This window comes from Silene latifolia, unplaced genomic scaffold (assembly GCF_048544455.1).
Source record: "Silene latifolia isolate original U9 population unplaced genomic scaffold, ASM4854445v1 scaffold_275, whole genome shotgun sequence".
In the NCBI taxonomy this organism is placed as follows: domain Eukaryota; kingdom Viridiplantae; phylum Streptophyta; class Magnoliopsida; order Caryophyllales; family Caryophyllaceae; genus Silene; species Silene latifolia.
This window is the reverse complement of record NW_027413217.1, coordinates 132,370-148,122: the sequence shown is the minus strand read 5'-3', so window position 1 is coordinate 148,122 and position 15,753 is coordinate 132,370. Positions and strand designations below refer to the sequence as shown.

Here is a 15,753-nt window from a genome sequence, read left to right as displayed (position 1 = left end):
CAGCGTCAGACTCTTATTTATAATGGGACAAATGGAAAAGGTGCGTGTAACGTTTTCTATTTAACTAGCCCAACACAAATCTTAAAGTAGCAAAGATTTTACGTGGTTACAGGTCGAGATTTGTATTTAGGAACATTTACTTCACCAACCTTATCTTCCTGTGCATCTCTCATTCACTGACCATCCACACGTCCCACCCCACCTCAGACGACCCCGCCCTCAGCCCAACCAACCTAACACCCATCTGGACCCTTGGCACCATTGCAAAATCCTCCAATTTTCTAGGACATTATGCCACTGCTGAACTCTGATATGCAAGAATTTGAACCAACTAAACATTCAAATGCAGATATTATCAAGTCATAAGGTCAATTAGTAAAAATTAAGTCAACAATTAAACAGAATGAGTTTAAGCACGAATACATCAAATGTGTGAAATTTAAAGCCTGTTCCTCTATTGGAATTTCATGGTTTTTTCACATATGCCTGTTCCTCAATTAAATGCAACTTCCATTTCCAAAATTGAGGCTTGCTGGCAAGGAGCTCCCAGCCTACCATCCTAACTTAGTCCTACAATGTGTCACATTTATGAAAATCACATTTAGGTCTACAAAACTTCTCTAGTTTTCCGGGTAAACCTTCCCAACATCAGGTTCTCGTCGTTTTTTTTTCAATACAGGATTGGGAATCCAAAGAGGCAACAATACGAAGAGACTGATGCGAGCCACTATAAAGCAACGACAGACCGAGCATGTCCATCACTTCCTAATTTCTGCTTTTTCTTTTTCTTTCGTTCCCCTCTCGTTTCTGTTCGACTTTCACCCAGTCTCGCGCGCTTTGAACGGACCTCGAGCAATTTTGATTTAGCATCTCGAAAAGGTGCATCATTTTTCATAGCTCTTAATTGCTGAAACAATATGAACATGTCATATATCTTCCATCTAACTTGCATAAATAACTGATAACAACACCCAACAGGCACGCTAGGTGCCTCATTGTGCTATACCGTTAATACTCAAAAAGAAAAAGCCGAACAGTGCTCAAATGAGCGTCTACCACACTACTGTTCATTTCTTTTTATTGTTGAGTTTAACGGTACGGCACCGTGCTCCACCTAGCAATTCCCCATTGCATTATGATAAAGTTCCATACAAGCACACATACCGAGAGATGATTCATGGCAGCAAGGTTAAACCCAATAGTATCTTTGCATTCCTGCAAAATAACAAGAATTGTTAACCATACAATTTGAATCTTTAATTAAGGCTTACACTGAATTTCAACATTTGCTTGTGAACATATAACTGCAGTTGTTTACCAACGCAACCATCACCCACCCACATCTCCACCAACCACCATCCCACCTCCTTCCCATAACCCCCAACCACCACTGCCAAACTCCGTCGACCACCCTAACCACCGCAAACTCACCCTCAACCACCGCGTACACAGCACCACGAACCAGATCTAGCCAAGCACTACCCAACACAACCTCCTAAATTAGCTTGTTTACTGAAATTAACCAAGAAAACTTGCAGATCAGCCCAAAATAAAAACCCCCCAGAATTATCTGATTGAAAAAGTTGTGAACTCTGAAGCTGAAAACTTTGTAAATACGATTATGATGATATAAATATATATGCCTTTTTTGCTAATTTGAATAAAAATTGAACTTTTGAAATAACCTCCTGAGTTTTCTAGATCTGGTTGTGACTTGTGAGATGGGTTTAAGGGACGGTTTTGGGTGGTGGCCAATTGTACGGTTGTACCTGGTCGTGGGTGTCATATCCAATGGTGGAGGGGTTTACGGGTGATCGCAGTGGGCATGTGGGGTGGGTTCGTGGTACAATGTACGTGGTAGTTGAGGGTGAGTTTGCGGCGGCGGAGCTCGGAGGCGATGGTTGGGGGTTATGGGAAGGAGGTGGGGTGGTGGTTGATGCCTTGATGGTTGGTGGAGATGTGGGTGGGTGATGGACTGATGGTTGATAAATTTGGGTATTGCATATAATCACAAGTCGTTACAATGTAATCGAGATGATAAATAACATAAACCGTTAATAAAATGTAAAATAGGTGTGGATGGTGAGCTTTAACTTGAAAACTAGGGGGTTATTGTAAAGATGAACATAATAGGTGGCAATTTGTAAACATTTAAACATAATAGGTAATTATATACAAAAAAACCTTTTTATTATGGATCCATTGCAAGATATGGAGTATTACCTTTTCCAAGCACGATTTTGCAAACTACAACCTTTGTGAGACACTACCTTACAAATATATTTACGTCATTACGTGCAATACTCTCCAAGTTCACTTTCCAGAAAAAATGTCGAACATCCTGACTTTTACTAACGGATGCACATGAGTGGTCATCTTATTTCATTTTCTTCTATATGTCTTGTTGCCCTCTTATTTTCCCCTCCCTTTTCAGCTCTTTATAACCCAGCCATCCCCCCTATTAATTTCTTCCCTCTTAATATTCCCTCTTTCTTCATGTTCTCTCCCTTACATTCAGCTCATTTGCAGACCCTCTGTCAATTGAAAGGTCTTCTAACACTTCTATTACAGAAGACAGGTGTCGTTGCACTATCCTTGTTGCTTGACATAAGTTATGGATCAACCAGGGTCCAGCAAGAAGAGTTTTAGCCTCCAAATTTTATAATCCGAAAACACAATGCGCGAGAGAAAATACTTAAAGTGGGTTGATGAACCAATGACTGAGTGGAAAAGCAAAGTGGGTTGATGAACCAATGACTGAGTGGAAAAGCAAGGACGGTAACAAGTCACTGACTGAGAAAAGGTGTTTGGAGACAGAAATCAGTGAAAAGGGAATCACGTTAGAGCAATTGGAAGAGATGAAACAGAAGAGTGACCTTCCGCTGTCAGCACAGAAAAATGTAAAAGAGCTAACAACGGGGGTGGCACTACTATAGAGAGATATTGGGGAGCATTGCACACAAAAATATATTTATACGGTAGCAACTCATAAAAATGAATATAAAAAAGGGAATAGTTTGCAAAGTCGTGTATTTAAAAGATAGTGTTTTGCAATTGATCCATTTATTATTAACCTCGATGAATATTTACCTTTTGCAAAAGCAGTGGGAAAATAATTCATAGACCCGAAGTTCATCTATTTCTGAGTGTGCACACTGCACAGTTGTACACTGGCAGGATGATCAACCAATGTTGACCATTGCACAGTGGACATTTGTTTGACAGTCCTCGCCACTCGGGACTGTAGTGTTTATTACTCCCTGAGCCAATAGTTAAAGTTTACTTTTGGATCGGTTTTTTTATATAAAGCATAAGCAAGTGGACTAGAGAGTCCCACATACATTCTTTATCGCACAAAGCACGCCTACAAAGGAACCATATTGCTATTGGCTGTGATGAACAAAGAAAACGTATCATCGGCTGGGACAGAGAGTAATAAATCAGAGGCACATTCCACCAATAGCAACCTCTAAATAAAGAAATGTGTGCACAAAAGACAGATTATGACAATAAGCATGACTAGTAAGATAAAAGCCCATCAAATATGTCAACATGTGAGTTGAAGTCAAAATCTAAAGCAAGGCTGCAAAAGCAAGAATGTATGAATACCTTTGCTTTTGCATGCAGGACATCTTTCAGATCACTCAAGAGAGGTCTAGCTGAAGGTGTGCTAATCAACTGATGATGATGTGTCTGAACTAATATTATTGCAACTCTGCAGATGAGTTCAATCTGTAATAGCAAATTACGGTATTAATATTTGAACATAAAAGTTATACACTACCGACCTACATAAGAACCTACTCACATAAGAGTTCAAAAATGCAAGAAATGAATGTTGAATAACAAACAATTAGCGAATTAAAAATAGGTTTTCTAGATTGGTGTTTGGCCTCTGCGGTTTACTAGACCCCACTACGAGCTTCTTGTTCTTACATAATTTAACTTTTTACTTTTAAGAGCCCATTCAATTCACCTCCATTCAATTCCTATGTAGCCAAAAAATTCCAGCATGTAAATGATTTGTAAAATAACTTTGGGGCCAAAAATACATTATTCTTTGGCTGGAATATGATAGAACAAAGCAAGGATTTAGAAAGACTGGAAAATCAAGTCCCCAAAAAACTAAAGTCTTCCGCAAGACTAAAAACAATTCGTTTTCAAAGAACAAACACATGAAAACACCTTTACATTGCAGGATCTATCATAGAATCACATCGCTTAAGATAAAAAAAAAATTAACCAAATCAACTAATACAAAAGACTGGGTTGCTTAATATTAGCATAGTTGTACACATGATTGAAGTATGACCTTTTCAATATTTGTTCTCCAATTTTTCAAATAAGAAAGCAGCTTTAGAGCATCTGAGAATGGTAATGCCTGCAACAAATACAACAGAGCTGGATGTTAGTATATTATGCAATGGTGGAATAGGATAATGCAATCACAACCATGCTGGAAATGTTATCCTAAACAGCCTTATAAAGAAAGCCAAATCATTTTCGGAATAAGAATTTGCAATTCTCCTCCTATTGCTTCTTGAGAAACTGATTCTCTAATCTGGTTCCTACTTTGATAATTATTAGGGTTTTTAGTCAAAGATTCCAAACATTGCCAAAAACACTACTCCAATGAAAAAGGTCAAAATTCCGGTGACTAGTTTTTGTTTTGCGAAAAAACTAACTATTTTTTTTTTTTTCGAAACTACCCATCAAACTTTTATTCCTTTTTCCCAAAACTACCCAACCATCTTTTTCCCTGATTTTTGTTCTCTCAAGTTAATCATCATCTTTTTTTTACCCCTAAAGCCTGATGTTTTCCATTCCCTCGCTACGGGTAAAGCAAAAAAGAACAGAAAAATTTGAGAAAATAAAATAAGGTAATATAGTGTTATGAAGTTAAAATATGAAATTGAGTGTAAAAACAGGTTTAGTATAACTGGATAAGGTAGTAATAGAAAAAACAAAATTGAGAAAGAAGAGGCAAGGTAATGGAACAAAATGTGATTTTTGGTCAGAAGGCACCTACTATATACGGAGTACATTTTATTTTATTTTGCAAAAGAGTAACAGATTGTGGTTTCCGTCAAAAAAAGTCAACAACTAAACATTCAGTCTTGACTAATGGAAGAAGCTCTGATTTCCTTTTTTTTATAAAGCTGATGTTACTTCTTTCCATCATGTCTTTATTCACCTACTCGCCCCATACACCATAACCATTGTTTTCACCTACTAACCATCAAATCCTCCCATTTTTAAACTATGTCAAACGATCAATCCAAGGGAACAACGGGCCAAGGAAGGGAAATAGTAGACATGGAAGGGAAAAGGGAAAGGAAGGCATGGCAGTAAGTGAGAGTAGGAAAGTAAGGGAATAAATCAAAAATATTGAGGATGGAGAAGAGGGGAAAACCGTGAAAAAAAAAACGCTGTTTTAATTGATGCCACAGGCCCACAGTTGCATCTCTCGCATAGGTTTGCTGTGTTTGAAGAGGGACTTGAAGTTGACATAGCGGGTTAGGGAGAATGAAGCAAGGGTTTGAAGAGGAGCTAGAGTGAAAAAGGAGAGAAAACTGAAAAGAGGCGGCAAATTTGGGGAGAGATGCCTAATTGGGGAAAAGGGTTTAATTGGAGGGGTTTAATAGGGGGATGGGAAATCGGTAAAGAGGGATTAAATTGGAGTGAAACTGGGAAAGACGGGTTAGAATTCATACTGCCTATTATTCTTTTTCCCTCCAATTAATTGGATAAAAATGGTTTAATTTGAGGAGTTTAATTAGGGGGGGTCAGTAAAGAGGGATTAAATGTAGTGAAACTGGGAGAGAGGAGTGAAACTGTGGACAAAAAAGATGCAAATAATAGGTAGTATTCCTGAAAATTAGGGAAATGTTAGGTACTGTGTGACTGTACCATAATTATTATTCTAGAGTACGTATATTATTTCATTTATCAAGAACAAGATTCATGTTTACTTGACTACTAGAATCGCTAAAAGGAGAAGAGAGGCGCTCTTGCCCGGTTAAGAAAGTTAACTAGATAAACAGGATATCTTCCCCTAGAAAATATTAGTTTCAGTAGATCCAAAGTTACAAATTTGGAATATAATGTACAGTGAATGAATCTCAAAATTGTGTGCTTCTTACATAGTTTCATTTTTGGCCACTGGTCATCCAAGAACAGTCTCTTCAAATTTTCAGACAGCATACATAGATGGCGCTTACCTTCGAATGTCTTTTTCCTGATTAGTAAAGATAGAATACTCCCTCTGATTCACACTGTTTCTCTTATTTACTTTATACACGGTATCCTAGGTGGCACTTTGAACATCATTTAATCCTCTTATATTTTTAACTGAATATTTGGTATAAAAGGTTTTTTGTTAACAAATGTAACTATGTAAATATCATATTATAAAATAAAATAGTTTATACGTCATTGATGGTCAAAGATTCATAACTTTGACCTTCATAAAGTACATGGGAAGAACAAAAAGGTAATGCCTGTGTACAAAAAAACATCATAGAGTGACAACCATATACAAAAAGGTATAATATGGATTCAGCACATCGAATAGGAGACGTCAAACTGTGACTCAGACTATAACTTGAAAGCTCCGTAAGTCGAAGACAATGTCATACAAATATTAGAACTATGTGAATGTAGGCTTTAAACTTAACAGGGGAGAAAAATGTGTCGATTATAACTCTCCCTATATTAAACTCTAAGCTGCCACCCGTACCCTCTTCCCATTGAGCAATTCAAATAAAAGACGCCAAACTGTGACTCAAATTATAACTTGACAGCTCGGTAAATCCAAGACAATGTCATACAAATATTAAAACTATGTGAATGTAAGCTTTAAACTTAACAGGGAGAAAATCTGTTGATTATCACTCTCTCTCCCTATATTAAACTCTATGCTGCCACCTGTAACCTCCTCCCACTCATCCCTTCAGAGGCCCGTGACAAATGTAAGCTTTAAACTTAACAGAGGATAAAATGTGTTGATTATCACTCTCTCTCCCTATATTAAACTCTATGCTGCCACCCGTACCCTCCTCTCACTCATCCCTTCAGAGCAGGGGCGGAGCCAGGATTGAAAATTTGGGGTAGCGAAAGTAGCGTGAAACCGTGAGCACGGTAACAACATAGAATTTTTTTATAAACAATTCGTTTTTTTTTTTTGTTGCTCAATAAGAACTACACTTTCAATTTGTAAATATGAAAAAAAAAATTCGCGATAATTGACGTGGTTGTTGATGGGAATGACGGTGCCTCAAATCCTAGGTAGTTAAGACCTTTCATTAAGCATTTTTTTGGCTCAAGCTCGTGAAAAACAAATAAAATATTAAAATATTAAAAATTATTATATTATAACATACTTATATAAATGTCCAAATAAAATATAATTTGAAATAATAATAATATTACAATATAAAGATTATACAAAAAAATTATAAACGAGCCTAAGCGAACTTTCGAGGGGGTTAAAAGATAATGTGGGTACCACCATATACAAGCAATACACAACTCAACAAGTGAAAAAAATTGCTTATTGTAGGAGTCGAACCCGACTCTCGTGAGAGATGTACTTATACTTTACCATTAGACCATGTACATTCTAATGCTATCTTAGAAACGTATTATTTATTTATCCTGACACATATCAGCGATATATGGAGTAGCAAAATTTCATCTTCTTAGTCAAATTTTCGGGATTTGGGGTAGCGGCTGCTACCCCATGCTACTAGGTAGCTACGCCACTGCTTAAGAGGCCCGTGACACTTTGTGTCTTGTGTTCAGGACATAATACTTGATTATAACAAGTTATACTAAACAGAATTAAGAGATTTAACTCACAAGTGTAAGATAAATAATTTGAGGTGTGACTTACAAGTAACGTCTGTTCCAGGTCACTAGTCTGAACTTTGGAAAGCGAACGAAGTACATAATCAGAGGGTGTGAGCCCAAGCAGAAGCATATTAGGCACGAACTTAGAGACTTTGCCTATTGTTTTCTCCTTCTGCAAATCACAATTAAAAGTATTCTTTATCCTTCTGCACATCATAATCAATCTAAAAAGGATAAAGCACAGATATCACATTTTAGCTAACATATTCTTTACCCTGGTGCAGGTAAAAACATCAATTTGATCCATTAGAAAAAGAGAGCTCAAAAACATTCAACCGACCACCATAAAGAGAGTAAAGAGACATGGAGGAGAGAAATAGATATTAACTGACGCACCAAATAACTTTGGGCATGTCAAGTAACTAGACATAAAAGGTAATTTACTCATTAGAATTTTTCTTCCTACTACAAAACTCACTAGGACCGGAGGTGTAAAAAGATAAGGTCATTTGACAATTGTACACATATTGTAGCCAAGCAGGTCGCGACATGGCAAATTGACTTGATTTGAGACCTGGTTTACACACGGTCTAGACCTGAAGAGAACAACAAGATTCCCATGACGACATACTGCAGCCATAGCTGGGCTGAACTTTTTTGAACCCCATAGTAACCTGATCTGACACATCCCAACCTACTCAAAATGAATTATGTCGTCTTGTAATGGCCATGAAACTACCCGAATAATGAGACAGTAAAGGTTGTGACAAACTATTGATGTGAAACAACCCAGCTCAAACCAACAAACCCAATCCCCAGCATTTGAACTGAAAACAAACTGTCTGTACACAAATAATCTGGTAATGGTGTCTCCAAAATGACCTGCCCTGACTCGGCTCAACGCGTAAGATATACCCAAAATGACCCAACCAACATGATGCATATGCCATGTGTAGGAAGAGCCAGAGAAAACATCACTGAATCTTCTAAATACAAGCAACACAGCTCGAATGATACAAAAATTACCTCGTGTTCAGTAATACGCAGAACTTCAGCATCAGCCATGTCCAATGCATCAATAATTAAGTCAGTTGCAGTTAATGTTTCTTGTGTTTTCTTTCCAGCTGCCGCAACAGCACCTTCCTCAGGAAGTTCTTCCTTTGGGCCATATTTATTTTCAAATGCACCATCAAGATCTGCCTCAAACATCTCCTCCAACCTTTTTTCTTTCTCTTCCTGCAAATGAAGTCTAGTCAAAATCATTGTAAAATAAAGAAAAATGGTCCTGAAGGCTCACCAACAAAATTGAGTAAAAAGCAGCACCTCAATGAAAAAGGGTTCATCGGTTCTATCCCAACGACGTATGGACTTGTCCTTTGATCCTGTGACAACAAAATCACCACGGCTGCTGATTGCAAGACACCATACCTCAGCATGATGCCCTTCAAGAGTCAAAAGCAACTCAAATTTATCGGCGTCCCAAAACTTCACAAGCCGATCATTCCCAACACTAAACACGTAGTGAGTATTTGGAACAAACTTCACATCCATGACACTGTCACACGCAAAATAGCTCAATTGTCAAGTATGATACCCAAGAGAATCAAACAACTTATTGATAAAACCACCAAACAGAAGTACCTCGCAGCATGAGCAAATATGGATTTATGGCAGTCACCGAAGTCTAAACCCCAAATCTTCAAATTTTTGTCTGAAGAACCAGTAACAATCAAGTCTCCATCAGATGATACATCCATACACAGAACGGGCATCTTGTGACCATATAGCGTAAGATAAGGTTTGAGGGTATCCAAATAGAAGACCTAAAAAGAGTTAACACATTTCAGAGCAGATAGAGAATGCTGACTGAGAACACTGGACCTTTAAACATAAGAGTTTACGACTGGTGGGAATCCTAAATAAACATAGACTTTATAAACATAAAACTAAAAGTGGCTAGTAAAATAAGAGGGGGCTGATGTAACAATAGGTCAATAACAATCCCAAAAATAGATGATTCCGGTCAAACTACCTTCACATTACTATCCTGCAACGCAACGGCAATATATTTCGCATCTGGACTTATAGCAATCTTAACAACTTCGTCACTCATAGTCATTGTCCTCACATTTGATATTGTTAGTTTCTCCGTGGCCTGCATGTAAGAGTAGCATATTGTTACTAAGATGCAACAGTATAGCACTTGTTTCCAACACTGTTACGCGAGCAAACACAAGCTCAGCGTCATGGATAGCAATCGCTCATCAGAACTATTTTTTGCAGATATATGCACCTTAAGAGTCAAGAAATGACTATGCATTCAACGCAATAATAGCAGATGAAGTAATTTCAGGACAGATGGAAATATCGACTAATATACAAGCCATGCTCCGTGATACCAAGTGAGGATGGACAAACAAGCACAAAGTAAGATGTATCACCCCAAAGGGCACATTCAGTTAAATATCAACATCTAACACAGGATAAGATCAAAACTTATGATCACACACCCCTAGCGGTGGTCACGCGCCAAATTAGGTTGCCTGCTTGACCCTGAACCGGCCCTTGGAGTGGATTGGGCTGGCCGGGCCACGGGTCTGATCCAATTATCAGGTTTTTATTTTTTTTGTTTTTAACGGGTCAGTGGCAGGCCGGGCCAGGAATCTTGGACCCTAAACTGGCATGATAGGTTGGGCAGGTCGCACCGGGTCATGGGCAGGCCAGTCTGGGCTGGTTTTCGTTGACCCAAGAGACGGGTCAGGCTGTGTTGGGCCAGCCACCTCTACCACCCCTATATCCTATTAATTTGCCAAAATGCCAGCAGATTCAGATTCTTATAGAAGCAATAATCCTCGTACCCACAAATAGATGACACATAAGAGTTTAGTATCAAACATACAAACGGTACTGAAACCAATGTCAGATGGCAGATCTTTTTAAAAAGAAAAATAGGCTTAGCAACAGAATATCCGTCAAAAAGGTAAAAGGGACATGAACTAAGTTGCATATGGACTAAAGAAATTTTGTCTATATGAGAATTGAAATGAGAAATTTACAAGCCAAAACGAGTAGTCCTGAGTTCACGAAGGACTCACCTCACCAGAGTTTTTCAGTTTCCGATATTCCCAAAACTTAACATCGCGGTCTGTGCTTCCCGTCACAAAGCCAACTGGGCCACTTTCGTTTGGAATAGCTGCAATTGACCTTAAATCACCTCCATGAGCCTTCACTACTTCCACACAAGTGGCACTAGCAACATCAATAATTTCAACATTTCCAGCTTTGGTTCCAACTAGTGCATACTTGTTGCTGGCAGACTTGTTGCTAGAATTAACGGGAACAAACATACTGCACAGCCCATATTCAGAATCAATAGTCCGGAGACTGTTGCCTGTACTCGGGTTCCAAATCTTGACTGCATTATGAGTGGTAGACAATAAAAGAGAGTTATCAGGGCTTAGACAGAGACTTCTCACAACAGATCGGTGACCTGCGAGCTCAATAGCTTGTGTTGGCCTCACAACTTGTGTTCGCGTCACAACAGATCGGCGATCTTCGAGCTCAATAGCTTGTGTTCGCCTATTTGAGTCACTTTCTTCTACACTTTCTTCTACACTTTCTTCCACACTTTCTTTTATAATTTCTTCTATCGAATAAATTTCTATTGAATTATTGTTCAATGAGATGGCTAATGTCCCCAAAGAATTCTTCAGATTAGTGGGGCAGAAGGAAATTGAACATATCTTCTTCTTAGCTCTCAGGATCTGAAATTGCTTGAATATATCAGAAGGTATAATAGTGAGAATGTTTTCTCCTTGTGTAGCATGATTGTCATCTCCATTCTCGGAACCCTTTTTCTTCTTCTCTGTCTTCTCTTTTTTCCTCTTAAGTCTGCGCTTAGCCTTTTGCTTGGACTCAGCCTCATCTAGTACACGAAATATCTCGACCATCTTCCCTGCCACATGACAGGCCAGAAAATTACCAGACTTGTTAAATCTTAACGTAGCAACTCTGTCTTTTGTCTCTCTCTCAACTTCACCATAGGGCTTCAAGACTTCCCATTTATTAACAGCCAATGGAAGTCCGTTATTTACAGATTCATCAGGGTTACGAGTATCTTCAGATGGCTCACTTTCCTGATCAGATTTTACTATAGTGTAAACCCGAAGCTCAGGGTCTGCTGAACCGGTTACCAAAAATTTCTCCTCTGGATCACAGGCAATTGACCAAATCTCGCTGTGATGACCACTTACAATTTGCATACAGTATTGTGTCTCAAGATCCCAAACTCGTAAAAACTTGTCCTTAGAGGAGCTAACTAATTTCTTGCCAGAATCCAAGAAGAGCAAATCTGTGACCTAAGATGGAAAACAATAAGCAAAAAATGAATTCAAAGGCTTACAAAAGTATGCAAATTGCAAAAGTATGAATTCAGAGAGTGTAAAACCTGATCGCGGTGACCACGAAGACGGTAAAGACCGGTTTCACCAACAACGTCCCAGAGGATAATGTCATTCTCTTGGCTGCCAGAGGCTAGAGTGGAACCATTTTTATTGAAAACAAGAGCCGTCACTGCTCCTTTGTGGCCATTCAGTGTTGTTTCACAAGTCCCTTTATCTAAATCCCATAGTCTTATACTTCCATCTGCATAGCCAACAGCAACCAGGGAAGATGGGGAAGTGGCTAGAGCGGTAACGCCAAGAGACGGTCCAGGAGAAGAGGAAGAAGGAGAGAGATATTTGGAGCAAATGCCTTGACGAACATGCCAAATACCAACCTTGTCAAGAGCAGGAGACAGAAGGAACTTGCCAGAGTTATCATAGCTTATGTTGGACTCTCCTGATGCTATCACTCCCAACACTTCCCTTTGTTCATACCGCAGGTACGACTTTACCATCTTCTATATAAATATAAATATAAATATATGCTGTCAAAACAACAAACATATGTTATAGACAGGCCCGGTTCTGAGGGTCGTATGGAGGGGCGGCGGCCTAGGGCCCAAGCTAGAAAAGGGCCCATTGTTCAGAGTTTTAAAATAATAATAATGGTAGGAAAAGAAAAAAAATCTAATTTAGTAAAAACAAAGCAATGCTTTTCTAATTTCTCACCCTGACTCTACCCTCTTTTTTTCTAAGACCCGAATTCCCAACTCGTTTCTTCTTTAATTGGAAATTTAGAATTTAAAAACTCATCTTCTAATTCCTAAGCAACGGTTTCTTAATTTCAATGGCCCAAGATATAAGATATATGATCACTGATTGAGTCGATCATAACCTTAAAGCTTTGATTGAGATGGTCTTCAAATGTGGTAGAGTGGGGCTCTTGACAAAAGTTAACGCCTTAATTAAGAGTTAATCTTCTTCCACTACCACCACCCTTAATCCACCTTACACAACCCCAAGAACCGCAGCAAACCCACTATTAATGTTTTGCCGCAACTCCTTTGGTCAACCACCGCCAAAATTATTGGCCACCAGCCTCTTGGCCAAATTACCACCAAAATTGCATTATCTCACTACTAAAATTCGACCACCACTCCTTTGGTCACTATCAAAATTCGGCCACAACCCCTCATGGTAGATATTATTTTTAAGCGAAAGCAGCAAACCACTCGCCCAAAACCTGGCATGGCTCATCCCAAAATCCACAAAGTCTCTTCCACTACACGAAAGAATTGCATTATACCACTCCAAATTATGACACTATCCTTCTCTCACTACCAATTTCGGCCACCATATATATAAAAAAAAAAAAAAGTTGTCTACCCTTTGGCCTTTGCCACCACCCTCTTAGTTTTCACGACAATCTACCATGTGTAAGTCACATGACCTCACGACATTCTAGTGTTTGGTTGGGGTATTTTGGAATGGATTTAGAATCCTGATGGATTCTCATTCCACCCCAACCCCTTGGAATCCTATACCCACCTCCTCCCCATGGATTCAAACTCCATTCCTTCATATTTATTTTCCTAATGAACCAAACATGTTTTGGAAGGTATGGAATTAGAACCCCATACTCCTATGATTTCTCAATCCAATCCATTCCATTCCTAAGTAGTGAACCAAACGACCCCTGATATCGTATCTTATTTATTAAAGCAACAACCACAGAGCCTATGTGTCGCTCTGTGGTTGAAAGTCAATAAGTCAAAAAAATACATTTTGTATTTCCTGATTTTCAGTACCCATGTTGTATATGGGAATTAACACAGCATTATACTTGGTTTCTATCAAGTCTTAATTGTATACTCCGTATATAATAAATTGGTTTCAAGTAGCTATAATTACAACAATTATTTCAAGTAATTAAATTTTATGACTATTGTCAGAATTGTCCATCTACATTGTCCTCTACATTGTTCGATGATTTCCAATATTAAATATAAACAATAAATATTAAATATGTCCAATAACAATATTTACATTTTTAATAACAAAAAAGAATAATAACAAACCCATAATTAACTGAAAAGCCCAGAAAAGGAGAAGAAAACCCATAAATTTACCATAAGTGACAATAATGACAAAAAACTTGACACGAGTAATTATTAAACCCAGAAATTAGAATTGAAAATAAACTATATAATTTAAGACAAATAATCTTCTTATTCTTCTACTGGATTTACCCCAAAAGAATAAGAGGACAATTATCTAGAGTAATTGATGCATTTTTTTGTAATTGGAAAGGTATACACAAAAATAAAATTCAAACACCACTGATTTCACTTGCATTAACTAGCACATGTACATTATCCCTGAAAATCTAATAAGCAAAGCTCGAAGTTTAAAGCATGCATTCATTAACTAGCACACTCTTCGACAAATCATCATCAGTAGAATCAGACGAAACATATGAAATTAAGAACAAATTAATATCAATTGAATAGCAAGTTAATACAGTACTAATTTAAGGGCAAATTCGTTTGAATAGAAAACTGAATAGCAAATTCGTATGAGATTCAATTCAAATAAGCATATGAAATTAAAAACAATAAAAAGATTAAAATCATACTTACTAAATAATTGATGGATTCGAAATAGGAATAAAAAAAGAGGGATTTATCCTTCTTGCTGGTCGTCGTCTTCGCCGGTCACTATCGTCGTCGGCTGCTGTATAATCTCAGTTTATGGTTAGAGGTGAATTTAGGGTTAGAGCCTAGTGGTGGGTTTTGGGTTTAAGGAAAGAATTGGGATTTTGGTAAAGAAAAGACGGTAAAATTGGAGTCCATTAATTTATTCATAAAGGGAAAATGAAAATTAGAGGGAAATTATTATTAAATGGTTCATAAAAGTAAAGGGAAAATGAAAGTTAGAGGGGAAATTATTATCAATCAATACTATAGACTAGTGGCATCCATTAGAGTCATCTATATAAATATATTTTATAGTTGATTAAAAAAGTTCAATTATGTTTAAATCATTAATAAACAAAAGTTCGTGCATGGTTGGTATAACTTGATTTGGTTTTTACACTGATATTAACTATTAAAAGATACATGGGAAAGAGAGAAAGAAGAGGTTAAAAATATTAAAAAAACATAAAGGTGGGGTTTTATGGTGGGTTAGTGTTGGTTTGGGTGGCATTTTTTGTAAATAAAGATTTTCAATAAGGATAGAATTGTCATTTTGCATAGGAGTTTTGTCATTTAGTAGTTATCAATTCAGTTGTAAAACATCAAGTAACATGGTAAAAGTATGTGATTAGTTTTTCCATTATTGTTATAGGTATCGTATCACTGGTTTTAATTAAATACAAAACATTATCTCCGTAAATATAGTGAAGCTCACCAAATGAATCGCCTTTAATAACTGAGACAGACCTTTATGAGTTTTGCAAGTTATTTTAACCTATAACAACTACGTAAAACTAAATGGTTTTACGTAAAGCAACAAGTAT

At 37.6% G+C, this 15,753-nt stretch overlaps 1 protein-coding gene across 4 annotated transcripts; it reads right to left on the bottom strand.

Moving 5' to 3' along the window:
• Positions 1-352: 352 nt before the first annotated feature.
• Positions 353-15,149, bottom strand: LOC141639100 (putative WD repeat-containing protein C3D6.12). 4 transcript variants are annotated; one of them, XM_074448285.1, is made up of 12 exons: positions 14,873-15,149; positions 12,299-12,778; positions 10,947-12,209; positions 9,884-10,006; positions 9,493-9,674; positions 9,175-9,406; positions 8,878-9,087; positions 7,895-8,023; positions 4,313-4,381; positions 3,610-3,732; positions 1,165-1,215; positions 353-907 (listed from the first exon to the last, which is right to left on the bottom strand). In XM_074448285.1, the coding sequence occupies exons 2-12, from the start codon at positions 12,746-12,748 to the stop codon at positions 728-730; spliced, it is 3,012 nt and encodes a 1,003-aa protein (XP_074304386.1). In that variant the 5' UTR covers positions 12,749-12,778; positions 14,873-15,149; the 3' UTR covers positions 353-727. The 4 variants fall into 4 exon arrangements, with proteins under 4 accessions (XP_074304386.1, XP_074304390.1, XP_074304387.1 ...); XM_074448289.1 differs by having other exon boundaries at positions 12,299-12,751; positions 14,873-15,087; XM_074448286.1 differs by having other exon boundaries at positions 14,869-15,045.
• Positions 15,150-15,753: the final 604 nt, after the last annotated feature.